Source organism: Tachyglossus aculeatus, chromosome 22 (genome assembly GCF_015852505.1).
Source record: "Tachyglossus aculeatus isolate mTacAcu1 chromosome 22, mTacAcu1.pri, whole genome shotgun sequence".
Taxonomy (NCBI): domain Eukaryota; kingdom Metazoa; phylum Chordata; class Mammalia; order Monotremata; family Tachyglossidae; genus Tachyglossus; species Tachyglossus aculeatus.
The window spans coordinates 20,562,581-20,581,517 of record NC_052087.1 but is presented as its reverse complement, the minus strand read 5'-3'; the positions used below and the strand labels follow the sequence as shown (position 1 = coordinate 20,581,517).

At 40.4% G+C, this 18,937-nt stretch overlaps 1 protein-coding gene across 10 annotated transcripts in view; it reads right to left on the bottom strand.

Moving 5' to 3' along the window:
• The window catches only part of CD44 (CD44 molecule (Indian blood group)), a 90,641-nt gene that overhangs the window by 53,347 nt on the left and 18,357 nt on the right, over nt 1-18,937 (bottom strand). For all 10 annotated transcript variants that reach the window (XM_038764149.1, XM_038764151.1, XM_038764150.1 and 7 more), the window contains exon 2: nt 2,067-2,232. In XM_038764149.1, the coding sequence (XP_038620077.1) occupies nt 2,067-2,232 (166 nt within the window). The remainder of the gene's footprint in view (nt 1-2,066; nt 2,233-18,937) is intronic.

Genomic DNA, 18,937 nt, shown 5'->3' with positions numbered 1-18,937 from the left:
CTATCTCAGCTGTGATTCTCTGACATCTGCCGGATAGCCTATATCTGAATATTAGTCAGGCAAGAGAAATTATGGAGATGAATTTTGCAACACTAACTCCGAATTACGGATTTAACAATAGGCTTTTCTATATTAGCAGTTGCTCTCTACTAATCTGAGATATTTTTTTCCAAATGTTTGGATGATGGCATTGAAATTCTAGAATCCAATAAGAACTGATTGCAAATCCTAGCCAGTTCTTTATTCCATGTGTGTTTGGTGTGTCATACATTATAGTTTAAATTTAACATATATCTAATAGGTTGCATAAATAAGGGTATGTGTGCATATGTGTAAATGGAGGTGGAATATTTATCTCTATATTGTGGGCAGGGAATGTGTCTGTTTATTGTTGTATTCTACTCTCCCAAGCCCTTAGTACAGTGCTCTGCACACAGTAAGAGCTCAATAAATATGAATTAATATTTATAGAGATATTTGTGTATATAACTGCAGCTAAGTAGCCCAACTCTGTGGCTGAGTCTGCATGGACAAACCTAATTTTAGGTTGAAAAAAACTTTGTTTGAATTTTTTCTAGCAGATGATAAAGGGATTTACTTATTTTACTAATTCAATCAATCAATCGTATTTATTGAGTGCTTACTGTGTGCAGAGCACTGTACTAAGCGCTTGGGAAGTACAAGTTGGCAACATATAGAGACAGTCCCTACCCAACAGTGGACTCACAGTCTAAAAGAATTCCTTTTAGTTCCCTTCAGCATTAGGGGAGATAAAGTTCCTTTCCTAAAAAGCTGTTCTTCTGTGGGCCCTGTGACAAATGTGACATAGTCAGATGGACAGTTGCTACCTGGAAAGGCAAAGAAGAAAACTGGAAAAGTTCGAAACACTCTTTGTCAGTCGGGGGATGATGGTGTCAGGAGCTCTGGGTCTGAAGTGGGACAAGTGGTTCATGGTTCAAAAAAGCATTAACCTTGTGTGCCCAGCACAATCCCTGCTAACATTACCGTGGCATACAAAGGTAAGTTTGCTTCGTTTCAGTCTGTCCCAGAAACTAATCTTCCATTGAAAATTATTTCAAAAACCTAATGAAAAATACTCAAGCTCTGTGCAGATATGGCTATTTTAGCAAACGTACAATTCCTTTATCCCATCACCGCTTCTTGAGGATGCTTTGATAGGCGTTCTTAAGGTTTAAGGGAACTTCTAGGGGAAGAATACTGCTTGGTTTTTAATGAGACAAAGAGGATGTGTGTGTTTATGTGCGTGTGTGTTTCTGTGTCCTTGTGGGAATGCAGTTACCTCATCAGGTTGCAAAGGCATAAAGGGAAAGCAACAAAAATGACAGAAATGATGCCAAAAAATGACAAATAAAATAGAGGACTTCTAAGGAAGGTAAAGAACTCCATAATTGTGGTACTCCTTGCTCCTCCTTTTATGTGCATCATACTCGACAGAAACCAACAAAAAGTTATACCAAGCTGGATAGAGAGTAAAATATGATGAGCACTAGTATTATTAGAAAGAAATACCTCAGGAAGATCTCCATGGCCCTTCTGATGGTTTTCAAAAACATTAAAAAAAACCGCCTTAAATGTAATTTTTTCAGATCACAAACTACAGCAAAGCAAAAAAAAAAAAAAGAGCAACCCAGGAGAAAAAGACAATATTGAAATCATCCTTGTGCCTAGTTTTGGAGGCCTTTTGTCTCCTATGCATTTGTTTTAAACACTGTTATTCGACTTGGCTTTCTTATAGTTCAGATGATTGTATTACTAGTTCCTTCAAAGCACTGATAAAGCTACTTAAGCAGTTTAACTTGAAAAATGTAAGCGAGTTGAACCAGATGACCTTAAAGGCCTTTTCTAGGCTCCCAATCTATGATTCACAAAGGAAAAAAGTCTTTAAATTTCACTTGTCATACAGGTTTTAGATGAACAGGGTTTGCCAAATGAATAGGTGGATCACAGTCTTCAGAACATTTTTTCATACAATTGTCAACCACACTTTTCATTTCTAAAGTATTTTGTAGGCAGGATGGATGGGTTGTCTTTGGTGAACTCCTTACCTGCAGGTTTGAAATCCAATTTTGCGTGCCTTCTCCATCTGTTCCAATGTGGGCAGGGTACAATTAAAAGCTTTACAGAGATCCTCGGCTTCAATTCTGGAAATACTGTATCGGCCATTTTTCTCCACATGATAAACTCCTGCATATCTGCAGGTTACATTTAACTCTGTTGAAGAAAAAAATAAAAAGAGAACTAGTAATTAGACCCTTTGGTTCCACTGAATGGCATAACATTCTTCACATCACTAGGTCCAGAGCACTGGGGACTTGGGAAACAAAGAATAAAGTCATGACACATTCCCTACCCACTAGGAGCTTACCTTCTAATTGGTGAGGGAAACTAAAATACTTACAACTAGAGTGCTCAAAATAAATAATTGGGTACTTCACCAAGACACAACTTAATGCTCTTAAGACTGGCCTTCTAGTACTTTAGACAACGTGACATGCTCAAATGAGGGACCAGAAAAATCAAAGCCCTCTTCTTGATATCTGCTAAAAAAAAAAAAACAATCCTAAAAAAACCCTCCATAAACAAGGCTTTTATTGAATTTTGTAGTCAGAAGCCTGTTAACCAATTCAGTTGTGAGTAGACAATAATAATTTATCTTTTGAAGCAGTCTTTAAAGACTTCAAAACCCTTAATTTAAACCTCATTACCGTTCTGAGAGTACATTATCCTCACCTGCAGATTAGCTTGGAGAAGTTAAATTATTTGCATTATTCAGGTAAAATATAAAGCCCTGGTAATCATACATAGCTCATGGCTAAGGCTCACTTTTTATCCATTCACAAGTCAGAGAGCTGAGGAGCCATGTCTACCCCCATTTCTTAGTTCCTGTCGTAACTCTCCCTCAGTCCTCAGGACTACAATGATACTCTACTAAACAGACTAAACAGTATGATTGCATGACTGCTTGAGAGGGAAAAGCTGCCATAATCCCATTCAAATGCATCTTTACCCCTTCCTTTCTGGGACCCGCCAGCAGTTTGAGACAATTTCTGGCTCTCTGCTACAGGCCAACTCACCCCACCACAGGTCTGCCCCCTCTGATGGATTCAGCTTTCCCTCAGATAGGTGCCTTTGAGCTATGCAGGACTGCACAGTGGTCCCATGCAAGATGAGAGATAAATAGAACCCCCATTAGGAAATGAAAGGGTGCCTTAGCTGTCAATATGTGCCTTTAGTAAAGACTGCTTCCTCTGAAGAAAGGGGAACATTAGGACCAACAAGTGTAAAGTAACCATAGCAACCTACCACTATAAAATTGTTACAGAAACAATTTCTCCAAATTCCCCTAGAACATCAAAAAAAGGAAAGTATGTCTTTGGTTTGAAAGATGAAGAAATCAATTTCTAATTTTCCTTCATGGCTGTTTCCTTAGTAACACAGAACTCTATGTTACATCTAGCACAAATTTTTTGTTCACCATATTCTCTGTCATTGTTTGAGGTCACCCCTTTAGCAACATGCCTGGCTTAGAGTTCTACATTAGAAGCAAAAGTAATACTGAACAACCTAAAGCAGAAAGGCCCTTTTGAAATATCCTATTCTCTGACCTGATTTTCATAGTTAAGATCCCAATAAGGTACTCTTGTTTTTTCAAGAATAAGAGTATCATTTTATTGATGGCACACGAATGTCAGTTACTTTTCCATTCCAATAGGCAATGAACTATCATTTTTTAATGGAATTTATCAAACACATACTATGTGCCAGACACTATATTAAGCACTGTGGTAGATGCAAGCTAATCAGGTTGGACACAGTCCATGTCCAACATGGGGCTCTCAGTCTTAATTCCCATTTTACAGATAAGGTAACTGAGGCACAGAGACATTAAATGATTTGCCCAAGGTCACACAGCAGACAAGTGGCATCACTGGGATTAGAACCCAGGTCTCTGACTCCCAGGCCTGGGCTCTTTCCACTAGACAATAATTCTTCTCATTCTGGCAACATCTACGGTTTGCTACACAGTAAGGTTTTAGCCAAACACAGAGTGAATGTAAAATGCGGGCAGCTCAAGTGCCCTCAATGAAGTCCTGCTTTTAAATACTTCAGAGTTTGTAATCTCTTCCTCAGCCAATATACGTATAATCAGAGCTCTTAAATTGCAAGGTAATTTTTCATTTATAAAAAGATATCTTTCTATCCAAGTGACCTTAAGATTATAGATTCAAACACAGGAAATAGGAAAACAGATTTCTTTACATTTTGCATTTTATTGTTGCTTTTTAAATGACCTATGGCCATAGGACTAGTTACTTCGCCCCTCCTTAATTGGGAGCATACAAAAAAGGGGAAAAAACCCACCCCTAGATTTACTGGTCCTCTTTAACTTGGAAATAAATGTGAGACAGGTTCCACAGACCTGATTTAGAGCAAAGCATTACCAACATCCCCACCCATATTTGAACAGAAAGCCCTATCTTCCCACCCGAAACCTGTCCTTCCCCTGACTTTACCATCACTGTGGACGGTACCACCATCCTTCCATCTGACAAGCCCATAGCCTTGGCATTATCCTTGACTTGTCTCTCTCTTTCAACCCAAATAAATCCTGTCAGTTCAACCTTTACAAAATCACAAAAATCTACCCTTTCCTCTCCAACCAAACTGCTACCATGGTAATACAAGCATTTATCCTAACCCACCTTGATTACTGTATCAGCCTCCTTGCTGACCTCCCTGCCTCCTCTCTCTTCCCACTCCAGTTCATACTTCACTCTTCTGCCTGGATTATTTTTCTACAAAAACATCCAGTCCCTGTTTTCCCACTCCTCAAGAATCTCCAGTGGTTATCCATCCACCTCTACAACAAATGGAAACTCCTTACCACTCACTTTGAAGCACTCAATCACCTTGCCCCCTCCTATCTCACTTCACTACTCTCCTACTACAACTCAGCCTGGACACTATACTCTAGTTCTAACCTGCTCACTGTACTTCAATCTCATATACCTCTCCACTAACATCTCATCCACGTCTTACCTATGGCCTGAAACATCCTCCCTCTTCATATCCAACATTTACTCGCCCCATTTTCACAGCCTTATTGGAAGTAAATATCCTCCAAGAGGCCTTCCCTCACTAAGCCCTCCTTTCCTCTTCTCTCATTCCCTTCTGCACCTCCTTGACTTGCTCCCTTTATTCATCTCCACAGCTGTCTGTCTCCCCCTCTAGACTGTAGTTCATTGTGGGTAGGGAATGTGTCTGCTGTATTGTTATATTGTTCTCTCCCCAGTGCTTAGCACAGTGACTTACGACTCATTGACTGACTGAATGAACACCTACCTGCCTAGAATATTGCTTTAGGCAACTTCAGTGGCACCAAAAACAAAGTCAAAAAAACACTGGTCTCTCTCCACTTCAGCCTCCACCAGTTAGCCACATGAGTATCTTCTACATACCTTCCCTCTACTCTTTTCAGGAAAAAAGGATGCCAAATAGAAGAGTGTATATCTTCCTTCCCATATGGGCACTGTGGCACCCAATTACACAAGATACTGAGAAGTTTGGCAAATGATGCCACAGGCATGAAGGCAGATAGTGATTTCAATCCCTTACTACTAGAGTGACAACAGTTCCCAGATATGATTTTTTGAATGCCTCTTCCAGGAAGCTGCCATTAATAATTAGTTCAAAGAGAAGAAATTGTTTCAGTCTAACATTACCGGCTACAGGCCATGCCACATTCCCAATGCATATCAGGCACGTTCTTGGGAGATGTCACAGAAGAGATGTGTAGCATAAAAGCAGTTTTAACGGCATCTAAAATTCAGGCACATTACCAGGCAATACTGCTAGAAATATTAAATAGGGCTCTACTGACATGATATGACAAATTTGTGTGTGCAGTGTGGTGGGAACTGAGGGGTCCTACATTGATCTTTTCAGCCACATTCACACAAAGATAATCTTTACTTTCAGGGGTACTGTCTCTGAATATGAAATACATATAATACATACATATTATACATACATATTATACATACATATAAATACATACATAGAGAAGCAGCGTGGCTCTGTGGAAAAGAGCATGGGCTTTGGAGTCAGAGAGCATAAGTTCAAAAACCGGCTCCACCACTTGCCAGCTGTGTGACTCTGGGCAAGTCACTTCACTTCTCTGTGCCTCAGTTTCTTCATCTATCAAATGGGGATTAAGACTGTGAGCCCCCCTCAATGGGACAACCTGATCACTTTGTAACCTCCCCTGCACTTAGAACACTGTTTTGCACGTAGTAAGTGCTTAATAAATGCCATATCATTATTATTATTATTATTATATAATGCAAATTAGAAAAAACTATCTGTGAAGAGGATATGTAAGGGCATACTGTGTGCAGAACTCTGTACCAAGTGCTTGGGAGAGTACAATACAACAGAGTTCGTAGAAGTGTTTCCTGCCCATAATGAGCTTAAGGTCTAGATGGCGAGAGAGGCATTAATATAAATAAATTATGGATATGTACATAAGTGCTGTGGGGCTGAGGATAGGGTGAGTGTCAAATGCTTAAAGGTACAGATCCAAATACATAGGTGATGCATGAGAGGGATTTGGGAAAAGAGGATGTCATTGGGGAAGGTCTCTTGGAGATGTGACTTTAATGAGGCTTTGAAGGTAGGAAGAGTGGAGGTCTTTCACATTTAGAGGGGGAAAGAGTTTCAGGCCAAAGGGAGGATGTGGGAAGGGGGTTGGCGGCAAGGTAGACAAGATCAGGGCACAGTATAAACAAGCGAGTGCTAGAGGAGTGAAGTGTGCAGGCTGGGCTGTAGTAGATCAGTGAGGTAAGGTAGGAGGGGGCAAGCGGATTGAGTGCTTTAAAGCTGATGGTAACAATTTTCTGTATGATGTGGTGGTGGATGGGGGATGAGGAGTGGGGTGATGTAGACTGAACTGATTTTAGGAAAATGATCCAGGCAGAAGAGTGAAGCATGGACTGGAGTTGGGAGAGACAAGAGGCAAGGAGATCAGCAAGGAGGCTGATGCAGTAGTCAAGGTGGGTTATGATAAATGATCGGACCAGTGTAGTAGCAATTCGAGTGAAGAGGAAAGGGCAGGTTTTAGTGGTGTTGTGAAGGTAGAACCAGCAGGATTTGGTGACTTATTGAATATATGGATTATATAAGAGAAAAAAATCAACGAAATTTTCTTTAGATACCTCTCTTCCCTAATACGTTTTGTCCTGAAATATAGTGATCCAAATCCTCCAGATGGTAAAATTACTGAGAGCAATGAAAAGAGTCTTTTGGAAAGCTACGTAGGCCACTGATCTACCATTTTTTAGGCCACTGGTCTACCATTTTTAAATTGGTTTAGTACACCTGAAGGGAATTGCCACAGATAAACATTTGTGAAAACCTCTCAGGAAGGGAGTCCCAGTGGAATAACATGACTGGCGGAGGCATACACTAGCTTTGCCCTTTTTTTTCCATATGTCTTGTACTGAATTGAATAAATTATCCCCAAATCAAACTTTTCTCTGGGATCTTCAGGATACACTCACATAGACCACAGAGCAACATGACACTGAGACCTGTTCACATGAGGCAAAGTGTCATCATGTGGAGAAACCCAGCTTTTCATAACCTTTCTGGGGTACCATATTTCTCCAAATGAATAACCTAATGGGAAGAGCATAGGCCTGGGACTCAGAAGACTCGGGGATATGCCACTTGTATATTTTAAGGTCTTGAAGAAGTTATTTAACTTCTCTGGGCCTCAGTTTCCTCATCTGTAAAATAGGGATTATACTCCTCTTCTCCCTCTCAACTTATAATGTTGTTTAAGGACTGTGTCCAATATTACTCCCTTGTACCTATTCCAGTGCTTGGTGCAGAGTACATACATAACAAATACTATTATCATTATCATTATTATGAGCAACAATAATGATAATAATAATAAACATTTTTTCCCTGTCATATTGACATTCAGAAAGAACTTGGCCAGTGTCAGAAGGCATACTAGCCTTAACCAGCCCTGTGATCTGCTGAACACAATTTCCAGTCTTGCTCCCATTTCAAACCAAGTGAAATCTTCTAATCAATAACAATCTGTGTTATGCCATTCTATGAAGGGGGAATCTAGGCTCTTTCTGTTGGAATTACTTGAAGCCAGCAGCTTCCCTTACAAGCATTGCTTCTTTCTAGGCCTCCGCTTTCTAGGTTATCCACTAGGTTTATCCATAGCTAAGAAACTGAATCTTCTAAAATGAGTTTGTGGAAAATCATCATTTCTGATTGGTAACCACCTGGGCTGCTCCTTGTAATGTCAGAGGGGTTAGGATTCTCACTAAGGTATTATTCAAATAACTTTGCTCTTCTAGAAGCAGAGGATACATGCTACGACTCAAAGCATTTGTTCAGTTCTTTAAACTGGTTTTTAAATTGTTGCAAACTTGAAATTATTCTTTCAATCAGAATAATAATAATTGTGGCATTTGTTAACACTTACTATGTGCCAGGCACAGTACTAAGCGCTGGAGTAGATATAAGGTAATCAGGTTGAGCACAGTCCCTGTCCCACATAGGCCTCACAGTCTTACAGATAACTGAGACACAGAGAAGTGAAGTGACTTGTCCAAAGTCACATCAGACAAATTGTGGAGCCAGCATTAGAACGCAGGTCCTTCTGACTCCCAAGTCCATGCTGTACCCACTAGGCCATGCTGCTTCCCCCAGAAGATACATAGATATAATCGACACCAACAATTGAGATATTTCTGCTTCCAGATTCCCGAAATGGATTTTAAGTACAGTGCATCCTGTGTAGATCATGAAAGGATTATTCACACGCAGGACATTTTTTCTGAGAGAAGAGTTTCATTGGAAAACTCAGCAATGCTCAAGTTTCTGTAGAACTGATTTTTTTTTAAAATAGCCACCAAGATTATAATGTAGATATATGATTCCTGTGTCATTTCCCCAGCAATTTTAGGGTGGAATTTATCATTTGTTTGCTAATAATAATTGCCAAGAGCTTTGCCACACCTCTGTGGCTACCCCTCTATTTTAGAGAGGAGGAAAATAAGCCAACTATTGAGGTTAAGTGGTTTGAACAAGTTTATATAGCATGGTAGAGGTTGATGACTTCAAACAGTTCTTCAAACAGGGTCTATAGCTTGGAAAGATATGGTTTATATAAGTTTTGAAATGCTTAGGCACAAATATTGAAACAAAATCTTCAAATAATGATTTGAACTTAGAGAATCAGGAAAATTACATGAAAAGAGACACCCTTTATTAGGTCATAGAGCCCCAACTCCCTAAAGAGGACATGATCCTACTCTACGCTGAGGCTTGGTCTAATCTAGCTTTAAATAGCCTAATAGGACTTACTACAACCTTTCCCACGGGTGTAGTAAACCCATAGATGCCAACATTAGTTGATTTTCTCCAGTATTCGGCTCATTTTCTTTTTGATTTTCATCCCACAGCTTTGTATGTTATTCCCTTAAAAACCTAAGAGATTTCCTCTTTTTCTACCCTTCGAATCCCCATAAACAATTATCATCCAGAGTTGCCCAAGAACAATTCTGTGAGGAGATAATCTCAGGAACTTCTGAGGAGACATTCTAATCAACATCACAAGTCTTCTGTGGCAGTTTTGATTTTACAGCCTGACCCTCCAAAATACTGAAGAATCATATTTTCAAAATTAACATCCCAAAATCTTGAATTTTGAAATTCTAGATAGTAAAAAGTTGACTCCTTTTCTAGGCTTAAGAGAGCACCCATTCTTCTATTGTCAGGAGGAATGTTTGTCACTTGACCCTTGGTCAGTGGATCTGAAAAGGAAAAGAGGATTTTTCAATTACCTATACTCTAATTATGTTTGTTGTTAAAGGCAAGATTTCTGCATTTATATTGGTCAAAGTCACACGCTGAACTAAAGAATATATTGCAGATTATCTTGGCCTGGAATATAGTAGTATAAAAGTTTTAAAAACTATTTTCAACATAAAACCTTTCTGAAAAGACTATCTTCTACATTCAGGCTCAGTAAGCTGTTTACCTTGAAATCTCTAACCTTGATTGGATAGTGACAGGCTGTTCAGGGCTTGTTTGATTAATGACTTGAGAGTGTGGAAGTTTCCATTCAGGAAGGGCTTTGGAGCTTTGTTGAACCTGCTCTATCACTCTGTTTACTCTTCTAACAATACAAAGACTGGCAGCATTCAGTGTGGCCACTGCGTCCTTCACCCTCTGATGCCCAGGTGACGGTCTTCACTTTAAAGAAGATATTGTTTGATGATTGTTTTTGAATGGGGCAAAAATCATTCATTGTGGCTGCCTCTCCACTAGCATAACTTGAACAGCCCATGAGTTTTGAATGACTCATTCTATCCATGAAATGCCCCTCAGGCTGTTACGGATTTAATAAGCATGGAAAATCATCACACATAAGCACACACAGTCCTTTCTCCTTGGAGCTTTGAGGCCTCCTTTTCTGAAGCTCTATTTATCTCCTCACAGTCTTCAGAAAGGAAATGGGCAACCCATTTATCAGATGGCTTCTCAACAAGGAAGCTTACTTGCTTCAAGGAATAGAACAGTGAGGGCCTGTTGTTTCAACCAGTGTACAAGCTGGTTGGCTCTGATCATCCTCTTGCTTCTCTTGGTTCATATCCACAGTCTCTGGTCAGGATCCAAATCAAGTCTCAATCATTTCACCAAAGTCTCCAGCCAAGATGGTTGCTGAGATTAATTTCTGTCTCCCTCTGCTAACTGTAAGCTCCTTATAGGCAGGAATCTTGTTGTACTTTCCCAAGTACTTAGTACAGTGCTCTGCACCCAATAAGTGCTCAATAAATACAATGAATGAATGAATGAATGAACATCTATCAACTCTGTTAGACTGTACTTTTCGAAAGACTTGGTACAGTGCCCTGCACACAGTAAGCACTCAATAAATAGCATTGATTGATTGTCTGACAGCCTAGCATGGCTCAGGTATGATAGACACTGTGGTTCAATACACTTGGCAGTTGGAGGAAGTATAACCTTCTAGACAACTTTGCTGTTAGCTGTCACATCCAAATGAGGAAACTGGGGTCCTATTTTTTGAGAATAATAAACTTCGAACAAATGGTTGGGATGAATTTGTCCCCCTCTCTCTTAAGGAATCCTCCACACCAAATGATCTTTAAATGGTTGAAGTCTCAAATCAGACAGCTGAGGAAAACCACAGTGTTTGTGTGTGTGCATGCATGTTCATGCATATTTCTGTTGCCAAGGAGATGAGGAAGTGTTCCACTCTTTCCCCTTAGCCTTCTTTGGTTTAACAGATTTGTGATCGTTAACCCAGGATGTGGTAATCAGATACTGTGAGCTGAAAATAATACTACAGGGTTCCTGATAGAATTGCACAAGGCAAAAAAATTAAGCTTTATGGGAGTTGGCAGTAAAAAATATGCCCCCAGTTAAGGAACAGTGTTAAAGACTGCATCCTGTGCACCAATGAGATGAGATTCTTATGTTTCTGAGAAGTATGCTGAACATGCCATGGTTAAGGAGAATTGTTTACACTGAGGTAACATTTTCATGCATTGTTTTAGGTGTCCCTATTGTTTTGCTGACACTACCAGCCCACATTTGTTAAACAAAGTCACCCTACATTATTCCTTCCCAGAAAGCTTCTGATTTCTTGAAAAGACATTCAGGTCATTGTCTCCAGAGAATGGAATAGCTACAGGTAGAAACCCTGTCGCTCTCGGGTTGCCATCCATGTAAAGAGCTAGTTTTAATAGTCACAGATGGCTATTCTGGAGATTCCTGTCAACACACTGCAGATCCCAGCCCTGAGCCTAGTGGACAAGTGTCCATATATGAAGGTTAGCATGATGATAGGCATGGGCTGGAGAGGGACTGAAGGTGGCATGATGCTTACTGATCTGGCTGTGGTTCCTTCAGGCCAAGCCTGAGGCGCTGGGTGGCACAATATGGAGAGATGGATGATCCACCTGCCGCTTTGTGCTATACTTGTTTGAGTGGTTAGAAGACCTCATCTTTCTGGGCTCTGAACAGAATCATTTGTGATCTCTAAATCAATTTTAAAACATGAGGCAGATTCATAGATTATAAATAGATGATGGATTTGTCTAAAAGAACAAACTGTCTTTGTGAAAAAGACCTGAGCAAGGTTTAAAAAGTTTGTGGAATCCACCTACTTCTTAATGGTGTTGATGATATCTTTACACTTAGACCAGCTAATAACCAGGAGGTTCGTGACTAGATCTTTTTGCCTCAATTCCACAGGATAGGGCTGGAAAGGTTGAATTAAGCTTGGGGTGGACACAGGGTGTTTTTGGTCATAGAGTGTCATCAGTGGGAGGGAGGAGAGATCTGAAGCACGTTCTGTCAAAGGGGCCACTGTGAATGTGGTACTATAGGTACCTGGCTGGGACCTTCATGGCACAACCATTTTTAACGTAAGATAACATGTATATGGGATATCAACATACTTTTCTACTAATTTCCCACACCCATTCAAATATAGTATAAGATGTTCCATGGCATAATTATTAACACTTTGCCATCCATACAGCACCTTTCTCCAGGTTGGTCAAAATGCTTTCCGTACAGTTTTTCCTTATTCATCACTGGAATATCCCAGGAAAATATTTTGACTTACCCTTTACAGATGAGTAAACTGGACTCTGGAAGAATCACTTTTTGCCTAAAAGTTCTTGGTGTTAGTATGCAAATTATCCAGATGGATCATTTTGTTCTAAATTCATAAGCTATCTCAGACCAAATTGGATTTCAGAAGTGTGCATTATTTGCATACTTTGCATGTGTTTTCAGCCTATAAGCATTTTTTTCTAAAGCTTGATTAGTAGTCTGAAGCAGTATAAAGTCATTAATTGTTTGCAACATATGCCAAAACCTCAGAAATGATGGATTTTAAGTAAGTTAACCATATTATTGTTGTTTCAAATTGGGACCACTCAGCAACTGTGTGAGTAGTGCACAGGCAAGAAAAAGGAGAAAAGGTGAGAGAAATGGGGAGCTAAAGTCACTTAGAATTCTCAGACATCCCTTCTGTCACTGTCCATTGTGGGACATAACTGAGCATGCTTCCACCCGAATGTGGAAATCAAAGTATTCAAAGAGCTAGACCACCCAGGACAGGCCCATTTCAGGGTCATTTGCATCTATCTATCTAGCTAGCTATTGATATATATTTGTATATATATTGAAATATATATATATATACATATATATTGGAAATTGCCCAGAACCATTTACAAAATCATTCAGGACTGTCCTGACTAAACTAGGCCATGTGGTTAGCCTAAGTTTAAGAGAATGTTTATTAACGGTCCAGTGATATAACTGACAATCTCGTTATTTAGAAGATGAGAAAAATACATTTCCTGGTGGTCAAGTACTCATCATCCTCAACCACAATGATTTGGACACTCGACTATTCACATGGCAGAGTTGGTGGTGGGGAAATGGTGTCAGAATGCTTAGGGATGTCTGCTATTTAGACTGCATTGTCAGAAAGTAGTATACTACTCTCTGCCTAACCAAACACTCCGCTACCACATGGAAACTAACTTCTACACCTCTGAAGTCTATTAAATGTGTTTTGAAACCTGATATTGCCAAGGAGGGGTGGTTGTTTTTTTGCTCTCTAGACATTTAGATTAATGGGAAGGTTTTCTGTTCAAACAAGGAAGATTAATTCTTAAATCATTCATTAAAGGTATTGCTGTTTTAAAGTGTGGCTAAGAGGTGATGAGGCTCTGCATAGGAAAAAAATCATTTTTTGTGATTTTAAAATCATATTTGTAAACCATATTTGTTCCTGGACAGCCACTCCACTCCTACAGACAAAACTGGAAATTCAGAAGTCATGCCTTTTTACCTTATTTCTATCCTGAAATTTCAACTTCTGGAGTTTGAGTTCAACTACAACTAACAAAATAGAATTTTCTACTTTAAAGGAAATGGATCATGAAAGAGAGTTGGCAGAATAAGTAACATGGAGAAGGCAACATTCTGAGTTGTTAATGAAGCACGTGGATCTCATTTCCCTTATGCCTCAGGAGGACTCCTAAAGAGGAGAATCCATTCTGGCTAAAACACACTGGGGGTTTTGCCAGTGGCATTTGGAAAGGTATTTCCTGAAAGCCTGCCAAAGCCAAACTGGCCTTTCCCTATGAAAATCCTGTTTCCCATTCTTAAAAACATCTCCCACTAAGCATGGGACAAAATGTCAACTCAAAGCCACCTCTACTGTTAAGTCTTGCACATATTTGTTGTATTTTTACTTCTATTCAAGAGGTTTCTAAAGGGATAACTGACTTTCCTTTCAAGGTTGGAATCTAACTTCCTGTAGCCAATAAGGAAAAGAACCAACTAGCTCCTTAAGACACAGCATTCATAAGTTGCACAAGGGATACAAGGGTTCTGGAGGCAGCAAAAACTTAATTTCCCGTGATCCTTAAGTGTGTTTGGTCCAGTCCTGAATCAAGAAATACTCATGGTGCCACCACTACCCCTCTATGCAAAGGCTTCTGCAAGAGGCGTCTTCCACTTTCTACCCACCCAGGAATTATCTAAATAAATGTGCCTAAAATGTGAATGTCCCCAACAAAGAACATTTTATAGCTCATGAAAACATAGATTCTAGGACAGTTTTGTTTGGGTGTAAATGAGTATGGATTGCAGTCCATCAGCTCCAGCTATCAAAAATGAATCAGGCTTTCTGGAGAGTGTCAGGTATGGAAGAAAAATCTTAGTAGTGGGAAACCAATCTATTTATCCTGTCAGATGAAACCAAAGTAGGTCATTCTGCCAATTGTTTGTATCATTTTGTTGGAGAATTAACTTATTACAGTAGTGTGCTTAATTTGTCAAGCTGAGGAGACAGACAGGTCAGCAAAGGAGAAGGGAGAGAGACAAAGAAAGAGGAGGGGAGTGTTATCAACACTCTGTTATCAGGTTACACCACGAAAGACACATTCCAAGAAATAGAGGGAAGTGTAGTCAGCATAGAGGTTTGTGGCAGGGTTGTGGCGGTGAAGGGGTTTTCTATTTAGAGAAATGCAATGGAGCTAATATTTTCCATAGTGAGGTCTCCTACTAAATTACTATAAACAGCCTCAGTGCTTCTTGTGAAAAGTTTTGGCACTATGTGCCAATTCAACCATTCTTTACTTATGAGACAAGTCCTTTTGAGGAACTCAGATGCACTGAGCTCATAGAAATGAGAGGATTCTATACTTCCTAATACTGAGCTTATAGGGGATGTGATTGATGCTTCTCATGGGGCCCCTTGGAGCAACAGAAGGTCAGTGGAAATCCCTGTGACTGTCAATGGAGATATGGAGTCATCCCACCCTAGCAGGGAACTCCCATCCTGCCTCATTCCCCCAGCAATTTGGAGGTGCCTCAGTGAAGTTTTCCCAACTCAAAAAGTGGTAACAGGGGTTGAGAACGGGGCTGGGATTTCTGGTCTTTCCCCCTCCCTTGAATAGATACATTGAAACAGACACTTGATTGGAGAGGTGAGGGTCCATCCAGCACTATGAGCCCTCCAGATTCATTGCCCTGTGTGTTTCTTCGGAGTAAAAGACAGCCCTGTTCTCCTTGCCTCATGTGCCAATCTAAGCAAAACGTGACAGCAACAGACTCATGTTGCCAAAGTTTCAAACACTTAAAGCAGAACTCACTTTGCAACTGTGCCCATTATCCTTGGGCATTTCGGCACAGATTCTTTGGGTTGGGAGGATATGATGAAGCAGTAGGCAGACTAAATGAATGTAATTTCTTTAGAATGTAAGAGTTTTTTATAAGACAAAGTAAATGAACATCAAGGTATATGCAGTTCAATGTCTTCATAAGATCTTAATAATAATAATAATAATAAAAATTCCTTACCACCAAATTACTATTATTGCTGGGGAAGAGAAAAATTTATCAGGATGGACACAATCCCTATCCCCCATGGGGCTCACGATCTACGTTTTCCCATTTTACGGAGGAGGAAATGGAAGACACAGAGTGGTTAAGTGATTTGCTCAAGGTCACACAATAGGGCAGTAGCAGAGCTGGAACTAGAACCTAAATCTTCTGACTCTCAGTCCCATGCACTTTCCACTAGGCCTCACTGCCTTGAGTGGGAAACTTGGAGCTTTTATCATCCACAGGAAGGTTTGGGAAAGGGAGTTCCATAAACAGGCTCTCTCCTGTCCCAGGAATTATAAGCTGTCCTGTGACAAAAGAAAAACACTCTGCCAAAACCTATTCCCTCCCCACCAATAAGAGACAGAGGCTGAACAGTTCTTAAGGGCTAAAGTGGGCCCTCCTGGCTTGTGTGAGACTCCCTGGTAAAGAAGGAAGGAAGGAAAAACAAATAAGCTGGAATGACCAGTTGTCCCTGTTCTCAGGGTATAGAGGTGCTGGGTCCATAGCCCTTCTATTGGCAAAGGCTGTGAGTCCTGGATCCATGTTTGACATAAAGAAGGATAAAATAAATGCTGTTGAGACAAGCAGCAGGGAAGATTTACTGTAATTGAACAAGTAAGGACAGATCATTTTTTTTTTCCCATCTTTCTCCAGCTGCCGCAGTAAAATGTAGTTAATGGAACATCCGACTCTGCTTTATCTGCCTGGCAACAGTTGTCTAGTAAATATGTGTGGTGTCACAATCCCAACGGTTGAACTATTTTTTTTCCTTTCCCTAAATTAAATGTTTTTTCGCTATCCGTGGCTCTGCCCAGAAATAGAATGAAAATCTTCAAACTGCATCAAGATGAGATACAGCTATGCCCAAGAGCCAGTCCCGCAGAAGGGAATCAGGGAGAGCCACCCAGAGTGCTCGATTGTCTAGTAACGGATATACATCATATACCCCAGGCAGCACACACTCAAAACACAGTTGAACCACCCTGGAATAGAATAAAAATGGTTCCCACCCAGAAGGTATTCAGGTTCCAAGAGGACAGGCAACTAGGCCTCTGGATACCAGTTTTCAAGTGTTGCTTCTCAGGCAATTTAGAGGGGGGAAATAATCCTTCTTCTCCATAGTCCATCTGCAATACTGCAATGCCCGGGAAGTTCATTACCAAAAAAGGTTTCCTGTGCCAGAATTGAAAAGACACTGGATACAAAAGCGGCAGTTGATTTTTAACGATCAAAGCCATCTGCCATGAATAATTACACAGCGAGTAACCATATGAAAGAGGTTTCTCCCTCTGAGAAAATAGCCATTTGCTGAAGCCTTGGGATTTGCTAGCAACTCTTGTTAGGCAGAAGAGAAAGCTGCCTCAAATTTGCCCACAAAAGGAAAACCCCTGGCCAAGATCAGAAAATGAGCCATTCCAGACCTTATAACTCAAATGACTCAAATTGAGGTTTTTGTCATGCGAAAGCTTCAGTGCCAGGAGCCCTCCCACACTCTGCCCACCACTCCTCCTCCCTCCTACCCACAGATTGGGAGGGCGTGTGTCTGACTGGCTTTTCTTTCTCATCCATCTTGAAAGGTCAGTAATGCTAAGCAAACAAGTTCTAGAGCTGCACCCTAGCCGGAAATGAAGGAAGACCCTGGTACTTAGATCAGAGAAGTCAGAGGACAGCATGTAGGAGGAAGAGAGCTTGGCAGAATTGCCAAGGGAGAGAAAATGTCTCCTGCACATCCGTTCTTCTTCTTCTTTTTTTAAAATGATGATGTAAATTTTTAAAGAGCAATTTGACATTTCCCTCAGGGCAGCTTTAGATCACATAGACCCTACTTTTCCCTCCTTTCCTCTGAATCACAGTCACCTACCCTAACCCCCACACTTGGTTCTCATTCCCCCAGTCAGGACTACGGAGAAAACATACCACACAGATGGAAATAGATCTGAGTCTTGAGAGACCTCCATAGGAGAAGATTCCACAGCTTCTCTGGATGCAAAGGTATCATTGCTTAGCAAATCTCAGCTGGGGAATTCTTTCCTCTTGTCCTGTCCTCAGTGGGATGGGTAACTACTAACCAACTCCTCCTTCTAGACTGTGAGCCCACTGTTGGGTAGGGACCGTCTCTATATGTTGCCAACTTGTACTTCCCAAGCGCTTAGTACAGTGCTCTGCACACAGTAAGTGCTCAATAAATATGATTGAATGAATGAATGTCTGTGTGAGGGACCTGTGCATCTTTAAAGGCAATTATTATTGCCCCAAACCTGCTCTTCCCAGGCTGTAAAACCCCAGTAACCCACAAGAACTCATTCTTCATAATAAAATAAATTATAATGATTATAGTACTTGATAAGCGCTTACCATATTCCAAGAACTGTTCTAAGCACTGGTTAACCAGCTTGAACACAATCCCTCTCTCACATGGGAAAGACATATGAAGAGAGTCTAAACCATGCTGTTTTTGTACTCTCACATTACAGAGCAGCCCACTGGCAAGTGATTGGATTGGGTAACCAAACGCTTTGGAGCCTTTTCAGATCTATGGTTCTGACTGAAAATCAATGATTGAGATTCAAAATTGCTGTTTCCCCAAAATCACAGAGTTTATTGATGCTGACGTTTTCAGCTTCTAGGAGCCATCAGGAAATTGATTCCTACCTGGGTAATTCCCAGTGTCTTCTATAAGATTCCCTATTTATTGAACAGCATTTTTCCCTAAACCAAAGACACTTCCTGGTAGAACACGAGTATTAATGTAGGGGCAGCCACTCTGGTTTCCTTTAGGGAACTATTTTGTGCTCTGCAGTTAATCACAAAATGTCTCCTACTTGTCTGAGGAGTTAAAAGCCTTATTTAGTCTGTGTACACTGTTGGTGGCAAATATGATATTGTGTATTACACTCAAATCTTGCATATTCTTCACAGTATGCTGCACCCCTGTCTCCCA